The following is a 22,643-nucleotide window of genomic DNA, read 5'->3' on the forward strand; positions in this document are numbered from 1 at the left end:
TGGTCATGAATGATAATTACTAGGAATGGTGTCCTCTACTGCCCCTCTGGTATTACACAGTGTGAGAGCCTCAGAAAGGAAGAATTTGATGCTCCAATTATAACTGGTTCCTGATTGCAGTGATTCTCCGGTTATGGAGCTGGCTGTCATTTCCATTTACGCATTAGGGGCCTGATTTATTACGGATCACTATTGCAGTTCTGCTGCGAAAATATGCTAATGTTTGCAACTGCTCACCCAGCAAAGAGACGACCACTACCACTTTCTCACATCCGTAAGACCTCTCAGTCCTGTGTATACATCGGTAACATCGGACCCTCACGCAGAATTACAGCAAGTCTGACCTGTCTCAGAAATTGCAAGTCTCGTCGCACGCAGCGAGTACTCAAGCTGTGAATGCTGTCGCAGTGGCTATTTTATGTACGCCCATGCAATGGCGCTCAAACGGACAGGCACGCTTGCGTTTCTCCATCACTCAATCTGCGATGGCTTTGTATCTGTGCACGTGATCGCAGTGCGATCGCAATGCTGACCTGTGCACGCACACTGCAGTGCATATGTATGCACCATCGGAGAATCTGAGCACGCTGTTTCAATTGCGATCCGTTATGAATCAGGCCCTATGTCCATTAAACGTCTTACAGCATTACCGCAGCAGTCCAGCAGAGGGCTCCTGTCATAGTAGTTATGTGACCCTGCTACATCCAATTGATGTACTAATGTTAGAGTATGATGTGCAAGCCCCCCTCCCTTGGTATACAATGCCCTCTTGATATAACATTGTATTTATTTTATTATATGTGTGTGTATGTTCACTGACATATAAGACTAACATTTATTTCAGTGACTATTACATTCAATGTTTGTTCTCCTGCCTAGGTTCAGTATACGTGTTAATACAACAGATCTGTTTCATGTGGATTTAAATTACTGGACCACTCTTAAGCCTCGAGACGGAACCCGTGGCGGTCCCCGTGAGAGGGCGTTCCACAGTGCCACTGTCATAGGAAACTATATGGTGGTATACGGTGAGGGTTTCTGCCTATATTAAATCAATCTGTGTGACTTGCATGATGTTTTAGATCAGTAACATGTTATCTGTAATGACCTATGCATGTGGTGCTCCCTCTGTCTGGGACATGGTATAAATGGGTACTCTCCTCAGAGCAATGTATTATGCACTGCACAGGCCATGGGGGCTGCCAGATGCCCGGATGCAGTTTCCCATTCGGCCCGTGAAAGCATTATCTATGGACTGGTTACTGGCAGACAGCAGCATCTGCATGATTCCCCTTATGCTTTATAATGCAGATCAATAAAATGAATATATATAGTGTATGAGCTGCTGACTATGAGAGCAGGATGGTGTTTGTGGGGAGGGCTGGGGAATTGCCTGGAACCGTACTGTTACAATGACTTTCTCCTTTCCTCGCTCCTTTCTACTCTGCCTCGCTCCTTCCTGGGATCCGGACTAAAGATCTACAGTAAAAAGGTAGACAATGTCTAGATAGACAACAGATGTTAGACGGTCAATAGGTCGACAGGGACAAAAGGTCCACACACTAAATGTCGACATGCAAGAAGGTCGACATGGTCAAAAGGTCAACATGAAAAAGGTAGACACAAAAAATGTTCAACACTTTTTTTTTAGGGTTGGGGTTTAGATTTAGGCACTTACAAGGGGGATAGGGTTAGGCACTTACCCCAATGGTTAGGGTTGGGCACCAGGAGGGAGGGTTAGGGTTAGGCACTAGAAAGGACAGTTAGGGTCAGGCACCTACCTCGATGGTTAGGGTTAGGCACCAGGAGGGAGGGAGGCTTAGGGTTAGGCACCAAGGGGAGTATGAGGGTTAGGGTGAAGATTAGGGTTAGAAAAAAAAACATGTAGACCATTTTTGTGTCTACCTTTTGACCATGTCGACCATTTGTACCTGTCGACCTTCTTACATGTCGACCTTTTGTCCCTGTCGACCTATTGACTGTGTTACATCTGTTGTCTATCTAGACATTGTCTACCTTTTTACTGTAGATCTTTCAATCCACACCCCTCCTTCCTACTCCTTTCCTGCCCCCGGTAAGAGCAGGCAGAGAGGCTGGTTTGAGTTCCTGCTGTGGGTGGAAATGAGCAGTGTGTGTTATAGCCAAATGGCTTCTTCTTTTAACTTCATTCGTTTATGCTGCAGAAACTGATGGAAGGCTACAAAATGCCACCTGTTTGGGTTTCTTGTGTTGTGCCTTTATCTGTTGGGAAAATCCCCCTCTTACTGTGCTATGGTTGGTTGTAGGGGGGAACCTGCACATCCACTATCAGGAGGAGAAGTGCTATGATGAGGAAATATTCTTTTACCATCTCGGCTGTCACCAGTGGGTTCCCAGCGACATTCTGAACCAGATCATGCCACCCCATCAGGGTAAGTTTGCCAGGGACGACGCTCAATCCATTTCTTCAGTCTCTTTAATAGTAGGTTCCTTTATCTGCTTTTCCCCTACCTAATATTCAGACACAGACCATACACTATATTACTGCCATATTCATTTCTCCAGAAATATCACCCTGTACAATGCTTCCAGGGTGTTAAGGTTGGATAAGTCTTGTAGAACCGTAGTGGAAATGTTGGCACATATGTTTATTCTGTTGTATTGGGAGGCATAGCAATGGTGGACGTTGGCACTGCCTCCTAGTGGTGGGGCACTAAGTTGGAAGAAGCTGACTTCTCTTGCAGGCAATGCCCCAGGCACAATTATCCAGTCTATGTTACTGTTCTTACGAGATGGAACTAGCCCCTGTGCTCTGCGCCTGTTTTGGCTTTCTCTTGCAGAGCATTTGGAACATTGGGGCCTTTCTAAATTAGTTTTTAGTGGAAAATTGAATTACTGGTGATTTGATGCCGAGCATTGTAGTGATGGGCGGCTGCACACATATCTGGCAGTTACGGTACCTCTGACATTGCAGGTTTTCCTTGCAATTGGGATAGACGCAATGTGCTGCTCCGGAACGATACATCGAATTTTGTACTTGGGAGGGAATTTATGTTTTGATATTTAAGCAACGTGCTGTTTCAGCAACAGCACATCGCGCCCTCCCAGCATCGCAAGTTTTCCCTCACACTTCATAGAAATGCAAGTAAAAACGTTCAATATTTGGCACTACTGTAGCTGGCCGATATGTGCGCAGATGGGCACTGCGACGATGCCCACTGGAACCTCCTTGTAGCGGGAGCTATACCCAATGGGGATGTAGTTAACAACATACCTACAATCGGCATCCCGGCTAACGAAATCCTGGCGCCGGAATGCTACTACCCGGCCAGAACACCGGCAGTAGTGGACATCCCCATGCTGTAATCCTGGCAGCCAGGATGCCGACGTAAGTATAGCAGGGCTTGTTAGGTCTTAGCTGTGGGGGTGGGTTAGGTTTAGGCGTTATAGGGGGGTGGGTTAGGCTAGGGGAGGGGGAGGTTAGGGTTAGGTACCCCCAGGGGTGGGTTAGGGTTAGGCACCACTGGGGAGGGGGGGTTAGGGTTAGGCACCACTGGGGAGAGGGGGTACCAAGGCTGAAGGGTTAGGTTTAGGCACCATCGGGGAGGGTTAGGGTGGGTGGTGGGAAGGGTTAGTGTTACGATGTAGGAACAGAGGGTTAGGGGAAGAAGGGGTGACGGTTAACATACTTACCGGACCCTTGTCTGGATCCTGAGCATCGGGATGTCACGGTCGGTTTATTGACAGCAGGCATCTCGAGTGCCGGGATTTCATACAGATTCCACCCAATGTTTCTATGTCTCACAAATGAATAAACTAATTTTATATATTTTTTTTTTTTTTTCATTTGGTAGGGCCTCAGACTTTGGGTGGTGGTCGTTATTCCCATGTAGCAGCTGTAATAAAAGGTGGTGTTTTACTAGTGGCTGGAGGATATAGTGGAACTCCACGTGGAGACCTTCTTGCCTATAAAGTGCCCGTATCGGTGTACCAGCCCCCTGTGCAAGATGTAAGTACTGAAAGAGAGTAAGGAAGGGTCAGGTATGTGATGGAGTATTCACTGATGAAATGCTTGTGTTGACTTTGCAGTATCACCTGGACTTCTGCTCCATGTATGCGGAGGAGATGATTTGCTCCAGAGATCCAGAGTGTACATGGTGCCAATCAAGCTGCCAGACTCCCCAACCCAATAAAATTGTATGCCTCTAATTTACCTTCATGATTTTAACATGTACTATTGCTGTGACTTAGTCAATGCGTTTCACTCTTTCCTTTTTAACTGTCTACCAAAATGATCGTTTGCTTTTCCCTTTTTATACATGTATAATCAGCCTATGAATTCCTGTGTTCTCTGTCCGTGATTCATGTCTGTTTCCTGGCAGTGCCCAGACAAAAGCTGCCTAGGCCTGGCACGACTCCTCTCTGATTGCCAGTCCTGTCTGACATTCAGCACCAACATGACGACCTCCTCTCACATCCCGCGCTCCTTTGGGTGGTGTGTCCAGAATGAATCTTGCATGCCGATTTCAGGTGTCCCTTCCTTTTTTTTTACTTTTTGAGTTTTTTTTTTTTTTGTGCATCTGTCTGTCACCATCTTTTCTGTTAAACTTGTTTACTGACAGGCCTTGTGCTTTCCTAGATCGTTCCACGTGCCGGGTAGGACAGATTTCCGGCATGCATGGCTGGTGGGGAACCCAAAACACATTTATCACTTCTCTGGATGGCTGCCGGACCAACAACTTTTTACCTGGCCTTCACCTGATTACCTATCAGCAGCCGCGAAATGAATCTCAGCCTGACCGGGTAACCAGCTTTAAACCTTTGCTGCCATTTAGATGAAATCCATTCTATTCTTCACTACGTTGTAATTCTGGAAAAAGCTTTTTCACGCAGTCAGTCATCCAAATGCAACCTTAAAGGATCTGGTGGTCTATTCATGAAGATCTGCGGTAAAGAATTGTTACGGATCACTATAGATCGCATCAGTTTGACGACAGATCCGGCTGTTCTAGTGAAACAAGATTGTCATATTTGCACTAAGGAGAGCAGAGCTTTTTCTCTGGTCTTTCAATGTTTCTTAATCTACAGACGCCCTTATTTTTCTGTTATATTATGTGTTATTCTTAGTTTATAAAAAATGTGTGAACTGTAATTTCCACTGCTCCAGGATGACTCAGTTTGACGCACATTTTAAATATTACAACATAAAATATAGACGGTATTGGTAAGAGCGTAGGTGCCCAGATTAAAGGAAATACTGAGAATTGCACATTTTGGAGGATTGTGTAGTATTTTGAATGAACCCAAAACAAGCTTCACAAGCCCAACCTAGAGCTAGATTTACTAAGCAGTAGCAGATTCTTAGCAGTTTTGACCCAGAAATTTTGTAGCACCAATAATCTTAAATGTAAAACGCATCTATTTTCAATTTAATGTTATTGGCGATTTAAATTTTGCTGTCATACCACCAGCCGCTGCTTAATAAATCTAGACCAGGCTGTAAACTGGGGGACTGTGGCCCTGATTCAGGGCCGGACGCTCTTTTCAGCGTTTTTTTTTTTTTTTTTGGAGCCGGCCTCCTGGCCGCTCGCTTAGCTACCCACAGCTTTTGCGAGCTGCCAGGTAATGGTCGCAACCATCGGGCTTGCGACGAGACCCTTGTGGTAGGGTCTCGTTCCCGCAAGCCCCAGTGAGCTTTCTGCTCTGATAGAGCAGGAGGCTCAACTACTGGCATCACGAGTGATGTCAGTAGGGCCGCCCTCAAATGGCAGGCGTTCCGTTTGTGCAGCCACCCCCCCCTCCTCGCCTACAAAACGGGGCGAGCTGCCGATCAACATCGACAGCCGCCCCGTTTTGTTGCGAGCCCCGAGTGATTTCTCGCTTGCTACGGGGCTCGCGCACGCGCAGTGCGCACTGTCCGCCTATTGACCCGCTTGCGAGCGGGTCTGAATCTGGCCCTGTGTTCTCTTCTGAAACCAATCTATGCTTAAAAATAAGCTGTAAGTACAGTACTAATGCTACATTGTACTCAGACTTCCCACAGTGTTATTTTCCGGTCTAAACATGGACATGGTTGTGAATGAAGAAACTGTTTCTGACTGGAGCCAAACAGCAGAAAGAGTACATAGAAAGGGGACATTTATAAATAAACCATTTTAAGTTTATGCTTTTTACCTTGTGCTACATGATTTGCTGGCAAAGGCAGAACATTTGAGGAACATAAGAATGAAGATACACATTTTGCGGCTTTCACTTTTTTTTTCTTCATCCGTTAAAACCTAAACATTCACCTTGATGATCAGCAGAGCAGGTCAGGGAGGGATACCGCAGCTGTGTCTCAGCTACAAGTGTACAGAGTAACCACAGACTTGTTATAGAGGAAGTAGTGACAGGGTGCACAAGTCATTGTGCTTGTTGTGTTGCTCTGCATAAAGCATATTCTATCTCTGCAGGTGTCCATTGTGCGTAGTACAACGATCACACTCAGCCCCAGCACAGAGATGGACGTGTCACTGGTATATAAAGGGTTCATATACCCCATGCTGAGCCCAGGCCCCTCCCCTGATCGTGTCTCTATCTGGGCTCGCATTCAGCGCTTCTATGTTGTGGCCCGTCTTGGGCGAACACCCGGCAGCACATACAACCTGGTAAGAGCTATACACGTAATAAAATACATACATAAACTCATAGCCCTTACAGCATGTATTCTCAGCTCCCTACATAGTTCCTACGCCATGTGCCCTCATCTCCCTACATAGGCCCCACATAGTGCTTTACAGCATGTACCCTCATCTCCCTACATAGCCCTTACAGCATGTATTCTCAGCTCCCTACATAGTTCCTACGCCATGTACCCTCATCTCCCTACATAGCCCTTACAGCATGTATTCTCAGCTCCCTACATAGTTCCTACGCCATGTACCCTCATCTCCCTACATAGGCCCCTCGGCCATGTGCCCTCATCTCCCTACATAGGCCCCACATAGTCCTTTACAGCATGTACCCTCATCTCCCTACATAGCTCTTACAGCATGTATTCTCATCTCCCTACATAGCTCTTACAGCATGTATTCTCATCTCCCTACATAGCTCTTACAGCATGTATTCTCATCTCCCTACATAGCTCTTACAGCATGTATTCTCATCTCCCTACATAGCTCTTACAGCATGTATTCTCATCTCCCTACATGGCTCTTACAGCATGTATTCTCATCTCCCTACATGGCTCTTACAGCATGTATTCTCATCTCCCTACATGGCTCTTACAGCATGTATTCTCATCTCCCTACATAGCTCTTACAGCATGTATTCTCAATTCCCTACATAGTTCCTACACCATGTACCCTCATCTCCCTACATAGGCCCTTCAAAGTGTACCCTCATCTCCCTACATAGGCCCTTCAAAGTGTACCCTCATCTCCCTACATAGGCCCTTCAAAGTGTACCCTCATCTCCCTACATAGGCCCTTCAAAGTGTACCCTCATCTCCCTACATAGGCCCTTCAAAGTGTACCCTCATCTCCCTACATAGGCCCTTCAAAGTGTACCCTCATCTCCCTACATAGTCCCTTCAAAGTGTACCCTAATCTCCCTACATAGGCCCTACAAAGTGTACCCTCATCTTCCTACATAGGCCCTACAAAGTGTACCCTCATCTCCCTACATAGTCCCTTCAAAGTGTACCCTCATCTCCCTACATAGTCCCTTCAAAGTGTACCCTCATCTCCCTACATAGGCCCTACAAAGTGTACCCTCATCTCCCTACATTCCCGAGAGCGTTTGCCCTTTTGTTTGCCCTCCCGAGAACTTGTCCATGTCAATCGGATCGGCTACTTTTTTTAAAAATTATCCTTATGTTCCAAACATTGGTTTTAAAGTTTAATTAAATGCTCCCATTCTACACATAATCAAATATACATCACTGACTATTCAAAGAGGTGAATAAGATACAGTGTTGCAGAGCTTACATGTCAGCAAGCACACTAGTTATTAAGTAACAATTTATATATCCAGTATTGGTATCAAATTATTGTTACCAATATCTCAAGTGCTTCTAGTGCTCTTCCTTTAATTTTAACCATTTACACATCACTCAGCACACACAGGTGCCACTGTTATATGATTTATGGTGATGTAGAGCACGTATTCTCAATAATACATTAGCCACCATATAACAATTTACATATTTAGCATTATTATTCATTAGCGCTCGTATTTGATATATCATTTCCCATGCACCCGGGTCAGTGACCTTTCGGCATGCAAGGTCTGTATTCATTGGCTGCAGTTTAACGTTACCGGCATTATGTAAATAAATTGGTTATCTGTAATGCAGCTCATGCACATAGAGGCTCGCAGAATCATTCCAATACTTCATTTCATACTTCATTTTATGAGATCTGCCCATGTAACCATCTCCTTGTCTCACCCTCTTGTCCCACTGTGTAAATCAGGAGGAGGTTGGCCGTTGGTCTGTGCACCAAGATAAGGAGAGGCGAGCTCTGCAGCGGAACAGTGGCGAGCGGTTGTTCCCAAGCGCAGTGTGGGGGAGCCGTTATGCGGTGCAGATTGAGGGTTATCTCAATAATACAGGCAACGGGCACATGAGCGAGCTCAGCCTGACATGGGACCGCACGGGCGTGCATGGTGGAAGTGTAAGTCTTACAACTGCTCCTGGTTTTCCGTAATGTGTACCTCCCTCTTATACTGCTATTCAGGTTCTCTTCTTCCTTACAGTCATCAAACGCTATGAAGAGTCCAGTTCTACTGAATATTTAGTAATATTTACTAAAAGTTTCAGCTTTTGATTGTTAAATTGGGTTTAGTTTTTTTATCCTTAAATTAATGTGTGTATGCATGTGTGTGTGTGTGTGTATATATGTATGTGTGTGTATATATATATATATATATATATATATATATATTTCTCTTCAGAAATTAATAGCACTCGGAGGCAACATATAGCGACTAGCCAATATAATGGTCAAAGGTCAAACGTTTTCAGGGTAAAGACCCCGTCATCAGGACCACATGCAAAATTACATACAGTAATACAAGTGAATAATTCCCCTATAAATACCCCCTTTACCTGCCACCAGTTCCCGCTCTACTCACCACTGTTCCTGGACACCACCCACTGCAGCTACTCCCTGTCGCACTTTCGGGTCCGCAGCCGCCGTCACCATAGGAACTACTGTAATGCCTTCCACCGGCTGGCTTCCTGCAGTCCAGCAGCGGTCTGACGGGGAACAGACACCTGGGGGCATCTACGGAACCTGCAGAGGAACAAATGGAACTGAATAGCAAACCCAAAACTATGCAGCATATCAATAGACATGCCGCTGAACATATATCTCTGTTACCCACATTAAAACTAGGGATGTGCAGGCTCAGATTTACTCTGATCTCAAAACGGCATTTTAGTGGCTATCGCCTATCATGTGTTTTGGATAGCCAATATAATAAATCCGAACTTGCGGTAAAGTGGCTATAAGAGCCGAGTAAAACCGAGCCTGCACATCCCTAATTAAAACAATACAAAAAACTATAAATAGTCCATAGAAACTAACCAAAACATTCTACAAAAAGGTGCATATTAATTTCACAAGAGAAAAATCAATCAAGCAATGTTTTCTAGATGATCTTTATAGAAAAAGCTCACAACATGCTGTTCCAGTTGATTTTGTCATTAAGACCCCCAGGTTTAGTAATACCTAAACGCATAATGCACCTTGACTCCTTCACAAGGAGGGATTTAGCCCTGTCGCCTCCTCTCAGGGAGACCTGTACATGATCTATGATAAAATATTTTAACAAATCCAGAGAATGGCTAGCTGCCTCCTTGGAGTGCCTGGCCACAGGTTGGTCAATATCTTTACCACTAAGGGTCATGTGAATTGAGGATCTACGGCCCTCATTCAGAGGCGGTCACTAGGGCGCGATCGTATCATAAAAGAGCGAGAAAATGCAAATCAAGCGCAAAATCGCAGCGCACATCGTCGGCGAGGAAACTCCCATTACAATGAAAACACACCTCCTGAGTCTCGTAAAGGGGTGAGCGAGGACTACAGTCACAGAAATTTGTTGGTTGCTGGCGCCAAGCTATGTGACCATCGTGGTGTTTTGGCAAAGTCAAGTTTCCACATCTGCACTTTCGATGGTTCTTTTGCAACAAAGCATGCTGGGATGTGCAGTACCACAAACCTAAAAAAATATAAAAAAAAATCTACAAAAACATGTATTTAGCATTTGAACCAAAAAAGGGAATTATGATTATTAAATGTATTTTAAATGGTTTTGCAAACAAATGTAATATAAATATCACATACCGAGACCAACCACATGTAATGTCCTTTTAAAAAGAAAAAAAAGCCAATTAACGCAGCCACTTAGCTAATATACATTGCATTGACAAACACCTGTTACTTTGTTAATTGACTCCAGACATCGGCAGAGGCAGAAACCATGGCCTGAGGTAGACCCTGGGCTCACTCAAGCACTACGAGAAGTAGCATCTTAAAGGCTGCGGTATGACGTGTGCGATGACCCGCTCAGTAATTTATGCACGCCTTTAAATCTCTCTTTTCTACTTCAGGGTCCATAGGGCAGTGATTTTCAACCGGTGTGCCGCGAGAGAGTCGCCACCCGGAGATGCCCCCCCCACAGCTTAACTATCGCCGCCCGGAGATGCCCCCCCCGCAGCTTAACTATCGCCGCCTGGAGATGCCCCCCCCCCCCAGCAGCTTAACTTATAACTTCATGCCCGGGCAGCGCTGAGCTATTCCGGGTGGCTCAGCCACTGCCCGGGTCGTACCAATGGAGACGCGGCGGCGTGACATCATAGGTCACACGCGCCACGTCGCTGTCCCGCCTGCACAGTACTGCTCACTGGTGATGAGCAGTAGAGGCAGTAAATGTGACAGGCTGCTGCAAGCCTGCACCAACCGCTGCTGAAGGACTGAAGGTGTCAGATCTAGTAAAAGGGCATCGAGAGACAGGGAGCTCCAGGTAGGGGGGCAATGTTTATTATTTGCTGTCTGTGGGGGCCAATGTAATTGTGTTTTTTTATGTGGGGGCAATGTATATTATTTTCTGTCTGAGGGGGATAGTGTGATTTTTTTTCTTAATCATTTGTGGGCCAGTGTGTTTTACTTTGCTGTATGGGGGACCAGTGTATTATTTTGCCTTCTGTTGGGGCCAGTGTGATTGTCTTTTTTAATAGGGGCCAATGTGCTTAATTTTGTTTTCTGGGGAGGCCAATGAATGTGTTTTTCCCCCGTGGGGACCAATTTGAGTGTTTTTCTCCATGGAGACAGATGGTGTGCCTTGGAAAGTTTAAAATCTTTTTCGGTGTGCCGCGAGTTCAAAAAGGTTGAAAATCACTGCCATAGGGGGTCCACAGGGTAGACCTTGGGGTATAGGTTGGGAACCAAATCCGGGCACCACGCAGTTAAAGCTTTTAGCTCCCAGGATGCACTTGGGTCCACTCTCCCTATAACCCCGCCCCCCAGCCACAGTTTAAGTTGGTGCCCGGCCGGAGTCAGGTCACCGTTACTGCAGGGGGCTGCTTAGCAGCCCCTAAGCTTAAAATTTATTTTAAAGAGTTTTATTTTATTTTTTACTACTCTTCAGAGCGGCAGCATCAGACTGTCCAATGGACGTCTAAGCTGCCGCTCGTACACCCCGCCGGCGCTGCGACGCCAGTACAGATCTGGGGATCGCAGCGGGACCCCAGAGTTTGTACTAGCCGGGCTCTGGAGGAATCCCTGGGCTGCTGCCGGATCGACGGGGACAGGTAAGTCGCGTGGTCACCGCTTGCGGTGACCCGCGTGTACATGCAGCCTTATGCCTCCGGTCTCTGGGGACAGACCGGAGGCAATGGCTGTGTCGGCGGGCTCCCCCTCCATGGAGGCATACCGCGCGTGTCCACAGCCCACCAGGGATTATAGCGGCAGCGGGAGCCAGCATCCCGGGGGGTTAATTGCTAGCCAGGGGAGGAAGCCTTCCCTGTCTAGCGGCTCCTCCCCTCAGCTCAGCGCGCCTTTCAGTACTACAGTCTGGCGTCGCTGAGCTGCTTCCTCCGCGGGCCACGCTTCTTCTGAGGTCTCCAGTGGCCATTTTCTCTCTGGTGCTGCAGAACTCCTAGGATGTCAGTGAGCCCAGTCCCCCTGCGTACCTGGCCATTTTGGGTGAGTGTACACAGCGCTATAGCCTTCCCAGACACTGAATCTGGGCAGTTGAATGTAGCGACATTGTGCAGTATATTATATGTCATGCAAATGTATGTATATATATTTTTCTGCATTGTATGTAACTTATGCTAGTGCTGACTGTCTGCTTTTTCTCTCACCTGTCAGTGTATATCTATCCCTTTTCTTTATCTGCCCTAATACAGGTGTACTTGGGGTGGTTCTGAGACCTCACATATATATACTTGTTAATATTTGTGAGGTTTGTCACATACTGTTGCGTGCTGCACGTTGCCATATTTTAGATGGAACTGTAAGTTGCATACGCTGATAATGGGTCCCTGCAGCTAATCTTAGCGTCAGTCAGGACCAGTATGGCGCTGCTTAATATTTCCGTCAAGATAGTCAGATATATCTGACCAGGAGATTGCACACAATACTGCACCCATTATTGCTATCCTGCAAGTCATAGCCTGCAGGTAGTAGTGCGGAGGATTTTAACTCAGAAAGGTTTATGTATGCGGCACCATCTGGTGCCGGGCCCCTTGCACGACCCCCTTAAAGGGCGGTTTATTTCTCAGGATCCTCTCCTTTGAGGATCGCCGGGCGGGCCCCATTGTCGTCACTCGCTTGGAGTTACTTCACCATACTGCCCTTTTGAACTCGGGGTATCTCGCAATTTCTTGCAATTTACCCCTGTGCAACAGACTATCGCTCCCCGCCAGGGTTTTTCACAGTACATGAATTACCTCCGATACCACATTGGTCTGTCATTCCCCTTGCAGGGATTACCATAACGGCCACCCTGGTGGATGTCGTTTTCTACGACATACTAATTGGCGTGATATACGCCCTGTGGTTACTTCCCAGTGGCTCTGCCGTGAACTGGATGGTGTATTCGGCTCTTTCCCTCTCACATGGGGGGAGCCGATTTCAAGTATTATTATCCCTGCTTTGGGGCTGGGTAGCCAGGTTCATTCTGGATATAGAGAATGTCGATCCTGCACCTGTATCATACATCTCCCGTTTTCTGCCCAGCGGGTGGATCTCATAGCGGGAGTCTGGCTGTCGCCAGATACGAGGAGTCACAAAGGCCTCCTGTTTCCCATTCCCTGAGGGTCCTCACAAGTAATGGAAATCCTTTTCTGGGATGGATTTGAATGTTAATCGTCAGGTTACAGGCATTAATACGCCTCCCATCCCGGCCTGGACGGATTTTACAGATCCGTAGGTGGTAACTTTGCCTGAAATCAATGTACTCGTTTTCAGGGCCTGTTGCCCGTCCTACCATGGCCATCGCATGGTGATGCTTTTGTGACGTTTTTCCCCTCCAACACGTCTGGGGTTCAAATATCTTTTGCCGCTCACATAAAATATGCAGTGACCATAGGTGGGATTACCTACATTGGATGCCGGTCTTCTAACTTTCAGGGTTTCGGTGGCGACTGTATCCGCCGCAATACCCTATGGCTGCGTTATGGGAAAGCAGAGGTGCAGACTCCTTCCATGGGGAAGATCTTGTTTGGTCCTGACCTTGACAAGATCGTTGCATCATTGGCAGTATCACTAATGGGGAGATACCGTCTTTAGCTACTCCCACTACATTCGGACTAACTCTGTTAAGTCTTTTTGTCCTCAGGGTCAGCCTAAAGGCCTGTTTTTTCCTAGGCTGTCGGCCTCCATGGGGGCCACCATATCCAGTACCGAGCAGTCCTGGACTTCCGGACGACCCTTTTTCTACACCTGACGATAAACCTTCAGCCTGACGGGACAGGTCTACATTTGGGGAATTCCAGAGTGAGGTACTGATTCTCAACGGCCTCTCATTGCTCAGGCGGCCTCCTCACAGGCATTGTTACACGGGCCCTTCTTCAGACCCGATCAGGGCCTTACAATCCCAGAAAGCTATACAGTCTTTGCGGTAAGCAGAGCTATTTCGGCCAACCTCACTATCTCAGTGAAGGACTGGTTGTTCTACTTTCTTTCTGGGGCAGTGACCGACTGGTCCTCATTTGCCTATACTCTGTCTCAAATCCCTGAATCAGATTCCAAGGGTGCCTGGACTCAGGTGGAATCGTCCATGCTCCATCATCCGACTTTTTTCCATCGGATCGCTGTTCGAACGATGATACTTTCTCCGGAGGCGAGTTGGTCTCTGTCAGGGTGGCTATGGCCATCTCGTCCAGGGTATTCTTTGCTACAGACAGTGTCTGGTCCGCATTAGTTTCGGGGCAGTTGGACGTCTGTCGCTTCTGCCCTGCCACTTGTTGATACTTTAGGCTGTCTTGGGCCTTCACTCTGGCCTAACCCATATGTCACGGTAAACCTGAATAGGTTCAGTCCGACAGTGTCACAACAGTGGCTTCCATCTAGGCAACACTGGTAGTTGGGTGGCAATGTCAGGAATGTCATACATTCTGACATAGTCCAAGGGTCTTCTCCTGGCCAACTCTGCAGTGTTTATTCCCGGAGCTCTCCATTGGGAAGCGGGCTTCCTCAGCCGTCACGACGTGCATCCCGGGGACTAGTCTCTTCTCCAAGAGAGGTTTCAACTCCTGGTGAGCAGATCAATCCCTGAGGGGATTGATCCTCATGGCCTTCTGACTCTATCACACATTACCGGTGTTACAGTCCAGCTCTAGGAGTACTGAAGCTACCTTCAGTGACTCTTTGTCAGTGAAGTGGTCCTTCCACTTTGTGTACCTGTGTCCTCCGGTCTCCCCTCTTCCTCGAGGTCTTCGGTGGTTTAATTCGAGACGGAGGGGCTTTCCTTCTGGGGGCTCCAGTTCGTCCCAGACATCACTGGTACTAAGATTTTCGGATGTCTCCTCATCGATGCTCCGTTCCTACTGCTTCACTATCTGGGCCTGTTGTCTCAGGGTCCTTGTTTTTCCCTGGACCTGGATCGTTTGTCTTTGACTGCGCCCCTACTGTGGTCCTAGGGCTTCCCTGGCTCTGTCTTCATTGAGATGTTTAGAGTAGATAGGCCAGACTTTGCTGGGATCTGCCACGAACTGTGGCATACATAATTCTTATGGTATCGTACCTGTCGATACGATCCTCCGGTGTCCAGGATTTCCAGATATTCTGGCATTCCTTTTGGCTGGCTTGGGTTTCACCCTTGGCCTGGCCTTCCTGACAGTGCGGATCTCTACACTGTCGGTATGGTTAGGATATGGAATTGCTCCACTCTGGTATCCAGTTCATCCTTTGGAGTATTTTCTGGATTATGCCTCCACTTGTCCTCCCTAGGGACTCCTGGGGAGTTAGTAGTGGTTCTTTGTTCCCTCCGGGGACAGTCAATGGTACCGCTGGTTGTGATAGCCATTACATGGTCTGTTGTTTCAGCTCTCTCTCTCTCTCTCTCTCTCTCAGGGTGTTTATATCAACCAGGAGAGTGTCTGAATTGGGAGCGTTCTCGTGTGGCTCCCTCTTCTGGAGGGCATCATGTCAGGGTGTGAGTTGCTCTCGCCCTGTGTTTCTTCTTAGAGTGGTTTTTAGGTTCCATATTATTCTGGAACTTATGGTACGGCCATTCAGTCCCCAGTCCTCTCGGCTGGTGTGGCCTCATTGACTGTGGTCCGGCCTCTTTGGCTTTATGTGATCCGTTCAAGTTCCTTATGGTAATCGGACTCCTTATTGGTGGTCTGCGGTTTCTGGTTTTCACAGGAAACAATGGCCGGCCTATAATGAAATGTTGGCTGGATGGCCTCGTATGTCTTCCTCAGGGGCCTACCCATGGGTGGGCATTTCTGTCGTTGAGGCTTGTGTTTTCTCGGGCCATGTAACCCCCGTGGGCGGCTCGTTGTGGCGCCTCGGCTGTTTTGCCTTACTAGGTGTCCACGTGGTCTTCTGTCCATACCTTTTTAAGGTTCTAGGCATTGGTTTCCTTTGCTTCTCAGGATGCTTCCTTTTTGGCGACGGATTCTCCTCTCAGCACAGGAGCGTCCCCACCCTTGGTTGAACTGCTTTGGGACATCCCCAAGGTCAACCCTGTGGACCCTGAAGTAGAAAACAAGAGATATGGTAAGAACTTACCTTTGTTATCTCTGTTTCTATGAAGTCCATAGGGTCCACAGGGCGCCCGCCCTGACGCACATGGCTTCATATGGGCTGTGTTACTGGTCACCGGTTTCCCGTCTCCTTTTCTGTGAGTATGGTTCTAGAGTGTTCCAGTTTTCTCTCTCTTTTTCTCTCCTCCTCCGGCCTTTGGCTACTTACAAACTGAGGTGCCTCTGGCTGGGGGGCGGGGTTATAGGGAGAGTGGACCCAAGTGCATCCTGGGAGCTAAAAGCTTTAACTGCGTGGTGGCCGGATTTGGTTCCCAACCTATACCCCAAGGTCAACCCTGTGGACCCTATGGACTTCGTAGAAACAGAGATAACAAAGGTAAGTTCTTACCATATCTCTTGTTTTTACGTCAGACACGCCTGCGTTCGCTGCGCCACTCCCCCGTTCATATGCACCTTCCCCTGTTACCACCCACAAACGGAACTATCTGTCAATCAGAGCTACGACCAAGTAGTGACTGACGACAGACTCCATATAGCTCGCAAGAACTGGCTTGCGCACGCGCAATGCCGACTACACACATGCGCACATGACAAAAAATCACTCGTTGCGATCGATCGTGCCCTAGCGACCGCCTCTGAATGAGGTCCTATGTGCATTCATTCTCTCCTTGAACTTACGTGTAGTCTGGCCCACATAGTACAAGCCACAAGGGCACACTATCATATACACTACATGCGTAGTAGTACATGTTAACACGTATCTAATGTCATAAACTTTATTATAGTGGGGATCTCTAAAAGTTTTACATGGGACAAGGAAATTACAGGTCACGCAATTACTGCATCTGTAGCAGCCTGGGGCTTTTCTGTAGATGTTGGGGAGTTGTGGGATACCTACATTAGAAATGTCGGTACGAACCAATCGATCTCATGGGTTCCTACCTCTTCTAAATGCTGCCATCGGTCTTTTGTGTTTAAACACAGGCAGATCTCTATCAGTGCTCACAATGTGCCATAACGCAGTGGTGGCACGTCTAATGATGGGGCTGGCCAATGTATATCCACTAGACCATGGAATGACACTATCCTTATCCTTTTTACTAGGATTTAACAATTCTGCCTGCCTCATCTTGAGCACCTTAGACTTCTGTTCTGATAATATTTCATACCCCCTCTCTAAAACTTGTGTTATGAGTTTATCCAACTCATTTGGAATCTTAGAGGAGTCACTGGTGATGCGCGCTAGGTGCATCATTTGGGACAGAGGTAGACCCTTCTTTAATGCAACTGGGTGATGGCTATTAGACCTCAGGAAGGTATTCCTATCGGTAGATTTACCGTAAACCCCTGTCTCAATTTTACCATTCAAAACTGTGATATTTACATCCAAGAAGTTAGCCATCTCTGCACTGTAATTATAGGTAAATTTAATGGGTGAATTTAAGCCATTAATATTGGTCATCAATTCCTGTAAGAACTCCACCCTCCCTGTCCATAACAAGAAAACCTCATCGATGTCTGAAGATATGCTTATGTGAATTTGTGCACTGGAGCAAGCTGTATGTATGTATGTATGTATGTATGTGTATATAGATGTGTTATAATTTTTCTACTTTAGGGTCCATAGGGTATCCACAGGATACCTTGGGGTATAGGCGATGCGGCAGCAGCATCGGGCACCACAGAGTTAAAACTTTAGCCTCCCAGGATGCACTGGGGTCCCTCCTTTATACCCCGCCCCCCTGCCAAGGCCATCAGTTTTTGTCGGTGCCCGGCCAGGAGTCGGAGCACATGTAGCAGAGAGGGGCTGTTACAGCCCCTGAAGACTTCCAAAAGCAGCTGTGGCTGCACATCTAGAGCAGTACAGCATGGACAGTCTGTTCAGACGTCCATGCTGTCGCTCCTTCACCCCGCTGGTACCAGAACGCCAGTACGGATTCGGGGATGCTGGTGGGGGTCTGGGGTCACGGCTAGCGGTGACCCCGGACTGTGGCCGGATCTAAGAGGATCAGGTAAGCGGCGGGTCCCGTGGAGGGTACCCGCCGGAAGACACAGTCCTGGGGACTGGCTTGCGAGTGGAGCCAGGTATTAACCTGCGCTTCCACAAGCCCCAGGGACAGCGGGCCGCGACTGAGCGGAAAACGTCCGGCGTCCCTGGGGTTAAATGCATGCCAGGGGAGCGCACCTTCCCTGTTTACAGCCGGCCCCTCCCCCGCTGCACAGTGCCTCTCCACAGCGGTCTGGCTGGCTGTGTTCAGCGTTCCTCCCCCGGGGCCCGCCTCCTCGGCGGCCATTTTATGAATAATGTGCAAGCACTGCTGGACGCTGATGCTGGTGGCTGTGTGGTCCGGGTCCCCCTGCATACCTCTCCTTCGAGCAACGTTAAGGCCAGTGTATGCTGCGCTGTTTCCTACCAGGCTCTGTGTCTGTGTAGTTGATCTCAGTGCTAATAGTGCAGGATGTTATTTCTGCATTGTATGTGACTTAATGCTAGCGCTGTCTGCCTGTACTTTCACTTCTGACTGTCAGCCATATTTTCTATCCCTGTTTTTCCTCTGCTAAAGCCCTTCCGGTGTGGTGCTGCAGGGTCGTCATTGCCTCACTATAAAAGTATTTATTTGTGAGGAAAGTCACATACACTCCATTACACTCATGTCTGAGAGTGAACGTGATTTTCCCCTATTGCTACAGTGTACCACTTGTAATGTACTAATAGCGGAGGGTATTGTAACACTGGCAGTTTATGCAGGGCGTGTTTTCTAATATCACGCCCAGTTACTGTGTCTGCGCCTGTACAGGAACACCTTGGCCTTGTTGGGCTTGGGTCAACTGGCCACACCCCCTGCGTTGCTCCATAGGGGTTATCACGACAGTCGGTTGGGTCCTCACCCATATAGGGGTTTCCCAGGACGCTGAGTGGCCCCCAGTCTCTCCTGCTCTCGCCCACCTATGTCTCGCATGAGCCTGCGTGTGTGGGTTCACGGTCCAATTCGGTACAGAACCTATCGGCCGTGTTACAGGGGGAGCCATCATTGCAGTCTGCTAAGTGGTCTGTAGTGTCTCAGAATGTTCTGCATGCTGGTGTTGTCATGACATTTGATGACTGTGACAATTTTTGACCTTTCAGACCAGAAGTCTAAGTCAAAAACATATATACCAAACCTTATGCGGGCAGTTTGTGCGGTCTTGGTTATTGAAGATGGCAACCCCCCCGTGGCCAAAACTAAATAGACTCCTCCGCAGTGGATTCTCATGTTACACGCCTAGTGTGGAGTACTACGTTGCCATGCCCTCCATGCCTCCTTCAAGCATGCCACGGATCATTAGGTGGAAATATGCCTTAAATCCAGTTATTTTCTTGCTGGAGGGGCGTCCAGACGGTTATGGCCGTGGGCTAGGTGTCCACAGCCATGGAGCGCTGGGCTGATAATTTATAATTGTCTCTGGACTCTGACTCGTCGCCTGAACTGGCGAAGTTGGTGGGCAATCCCAGAGACTCAGCCACATATATTAATGAGGCAGCCGTTTCCAGAATCTCCTCGCCAGCCGTGGCAGTTCGCCGCACCCTAGGGTTGCACTCTTGGAAAGCGAATGCAGATTCCGAAAAAGGTTTGGAATGCTTGCCCTTTAATGGACAGCTCCTTTTTGGCTCTGATTTGGACAACATTGTGGCGACTCTGGCAGCAGCTAAGTCTGCGTGTCTGCCATCGTCTCCGATCCCATCCGGGTCTGGTGCTTCATCCTTTCAGGCCTCTGGAGCCCAGGGTAAGTCCACAGTTCAGTCCTTTCCTCAGCAGTCAACAACCAGAAAATCTGCCAAGCCAAACAAGCAGGCTTAGAGCACAACACGTCCTACTCCCAGGTCGGATGATAAACCTTCAGCCTAAGGCCTCCCCTTGGGGGACCCCAAAGTGGGAGGCCTGCTTCTTCAGTTTGCCCAGTGCTGGTATCTGACTACCGTGGACACTTGGGTCAGAGAAGTGGTCTCTCTGGGGTACGCCATCTTATTTCGGCGTAGGCCTCCCAGCCGGTTTTTCACTACAGGTCTTCCATCCGTTAAGGCCATGGAACTCCAGAAGAGCTGCACTCTATGCTCCGGGCTGGAGTTATAGTACCTGTTCCGTTATCCCAACAGGGAACGGGATATTACTCAATTCTCTTTCTGGTACACAAACCCAATGGGTTTTACCGGCCAAAACCTCAGGTGCCTAGACAAGTCTGGAGGTTCTTCGGTTAAGGATACAGACCCTCTGTTCCATTATATTGGCAATGGGACCTAGGGATTTCATGGTGTCTCTGGACACTTATGAGGCCTACCTTCATATACCTATTATCTTGGCGCAACAGCAATTCCTCGGGTTTGCCATGTTAAGCCGCCATTTCCTGTTTCAGGCACTGCCCTTTACTCTGGCCACTGCGCCTCGAGTATTTACCATACTCATGGCGGTTATGGCAGCCCACCTTCAAATGCAGGGGGTCTGCCTGTTGCCCTATCTGGAGTACCTCATGTTGTTAGCAGGGTCTCCAGAAATCCTTCCGCGCCATCTGCACCTAACAATATCTGTGCTGCACAATTATGGCTAGCTGATAAACTGAGAGAAGTCATCCCTGGGTCCCTTACTGAGGATGCTCCATTTCAGAGCCCTGTTAGTCTTTCAACACCAGGGGATCTTTTTGACAAAGGACAATATCTCTATGTTACAGACGTTGCCTTCGCAGCCGACAAGTGTCTGTGCACTCAACAATGCAGTTACTGGGTTCCATGGTGTCGATGTTCGACATGGTGGAATATGCCCAGTTCCACTCCAGACCTCTGCTGCAGCTAATCCTCAACGGATAGAATGGGTTGCCCAATCGGTTAAAAACACAGACGATTGTGCTTTCCCCAGTGGTCCGTCTGTCTCTAGCCTGGTGGCTACTAACTGCTCACCAAACAGGGTGCGCCCCTTTTCAATTGCAGACTGGGTCCTTCTAATGATGGGCGCCAGTCTCCAGGGCTGGGAAGCAGTGACGGGGTCACACTTCATTCAGGGACGGTGGACGCCAACAGAATCTGCATTTCCAATAAATCCCTTGGAACTTCGGCCAGTATTCAAAATTCTCCAGCCGATAACACATGTCCTCCACGGACGGTCCGTGCAGGTACAGTCAAACGACGCCATCACAGTGGCTTACGTAGACCGCCCAGGAGGAAACTGAAGTCGGGCAGTTCTGACAGAAGAAGTGTCCCGCATTCTAGCTTGGGCAGAGGCCAATCTCCCTGCCATAATTCAGCAATGTTCATGCCAGGAGGTCTCAACTGGGGTGCAGACTTTCTCAGCCGTCAAGACGTGCATCCGGGGGAATGGTTTCTTCACCAGGAAGTATTTCACCAACTGGTGAACAAATGGGGCTTTTTCAGAAAAAGACCTCATGTCCTCCCGACACAATAACAAGCTGCCTGTGTACGGTTCAATCACAGAAGACGAAAGGGCTCTTCTGGTGGACGCTCTGTGGGTCAGGTGGACCTTCAGGTTTGCGTATCTGTTCCCTCCGTTTTCCCTTCCTCGAATTACTCGCAAATTCAAGCAAGAAGGCGACACGCTTCTGCTCATAGCTCCAGCATGGGCCAGGCGGCACTGGTTCTCAGATCTTCGGGGTCTCTCAGTCGACACCCCGATATTGTTGCCTCTGCATACGGACCTGTTGTCTCAGGGTCCTTTCCAGCACCCGGACCTCGGTTGTCTTGCTTTGACCACATGGCTGTTAAGTCAGCCCACCATGCTCATAGCTCGGAAACCTACTTCTGCAGGTATTTACCACCGGGTGAGGCATAGTTTCTTTGAATGGTGTCGTCCTAGAGGTTCTGATCCTCAGGTCCTTAGGATATCCAGGGTTTTGGCTTTCCTACAAACTGGCTTAGATCACGGTCTTCGCCTTGCTTCACTGAAGGTGCAACTTTCTGCCCTGTCAGTCTAGTTTCAGCGTAGGATCGCTACACTTCCTAATGTCCACACCTTGATGCAAGGTGTACTTCGTATTAAGCCTCCCTTCGTTCCGCCAGTGGCTCCAGCCAGGGATTTGGCTGTGGTCCTGAGGGCTCTCCAAGGACTGCCATTGAAACCTCTGGGCTCAGTGGCTTTCAAATGGCTTACAGCTATGACTGTTTCTTCTGTCCATAACTTCGGCCAGAAGGGTGTCAGATTTGGGGGTTCTCTCAAGTCCTCCCTTTCTGATTTTTCATAAAGACAGGGCGGGGCTTCGTACTCACCCTGGTTTTCTACCTAAGTTGGTATCTAGTTTCCACATTTAATTAGGATATCCTAGTCCTCTCTGCTGGTGAGGCCTCTTTGGATGTGGTACGTGCAATAAGGATTTATGTTGACCGTACCAGTTCCTTTAGGAAATCTGACTCCCTTTTTGTCCTCTATGGTTTCCATAAGAAAGGTTGACCTGCCACTAAACAACTTTTGGCAGGATTGAT

General features: G+C 48.2%; 1 protein-coding gene across 1 annotated transcript in view; it reads left to right on the top strand.

The window, feature by feature from the left end:
• MEGF8 (multiple EGF like domains 8) overlaps positions 1 to 22,643 on the top strand; it is a 79,725-nt gene that overhangs the window by 20,619 nt on the left and 36,463 nt on the right. The window contains exons 9-16 of the mRNA XM_088445596.1: positions 880 to 1,028; positions 2,286 to 2,411; positions 3,834 to 3,988; positions 4,069 to 4,176; positions 4,362 to 4,509; positions 4,619 to 4,782; positions 6,432 to 6,626; positions 8,433 to 8,633. Coding sequence (XP_088301722.1) covers positions 880 to 1,028; positions 2,286 to 2,411; positions 3,834 to 3,988; positions 4,069 to 4,176; positions 4,362 to 4,509; positions 4,619 to 4,782; positions 6,432 to 6,626; positions 8,433 to 8,633 — 1,246 coding nt within the window. The remainder of the gene's footprint in view (positions 1 to 879; positions 1,029 to 2,285; positions 2,412 to 3,833; positions 3,989 to 4,068; positions 4,177 to 4,361; positions 4,510 to 4,618; positions 4,783 to 6,431; positions 6,627 to 8,432; positions 8,634 to 22,643) is intronic.

The sequence above is a fragment of the Taudactylus pleione genome, unplaced genomic scaffold, assembly GCF_031769625.1.
Source record: "Taudactylus pleione unplaced genomic scaffold, aTauple2 ptg000384l, whole genome shotgun sequence".
NCBI classification, from domain to species: Eukaryota; Metazoa; Chordata; class Amphibia; order Anura; family Myobatrachidae; genus Taudactylus; species Taudactylus pleione.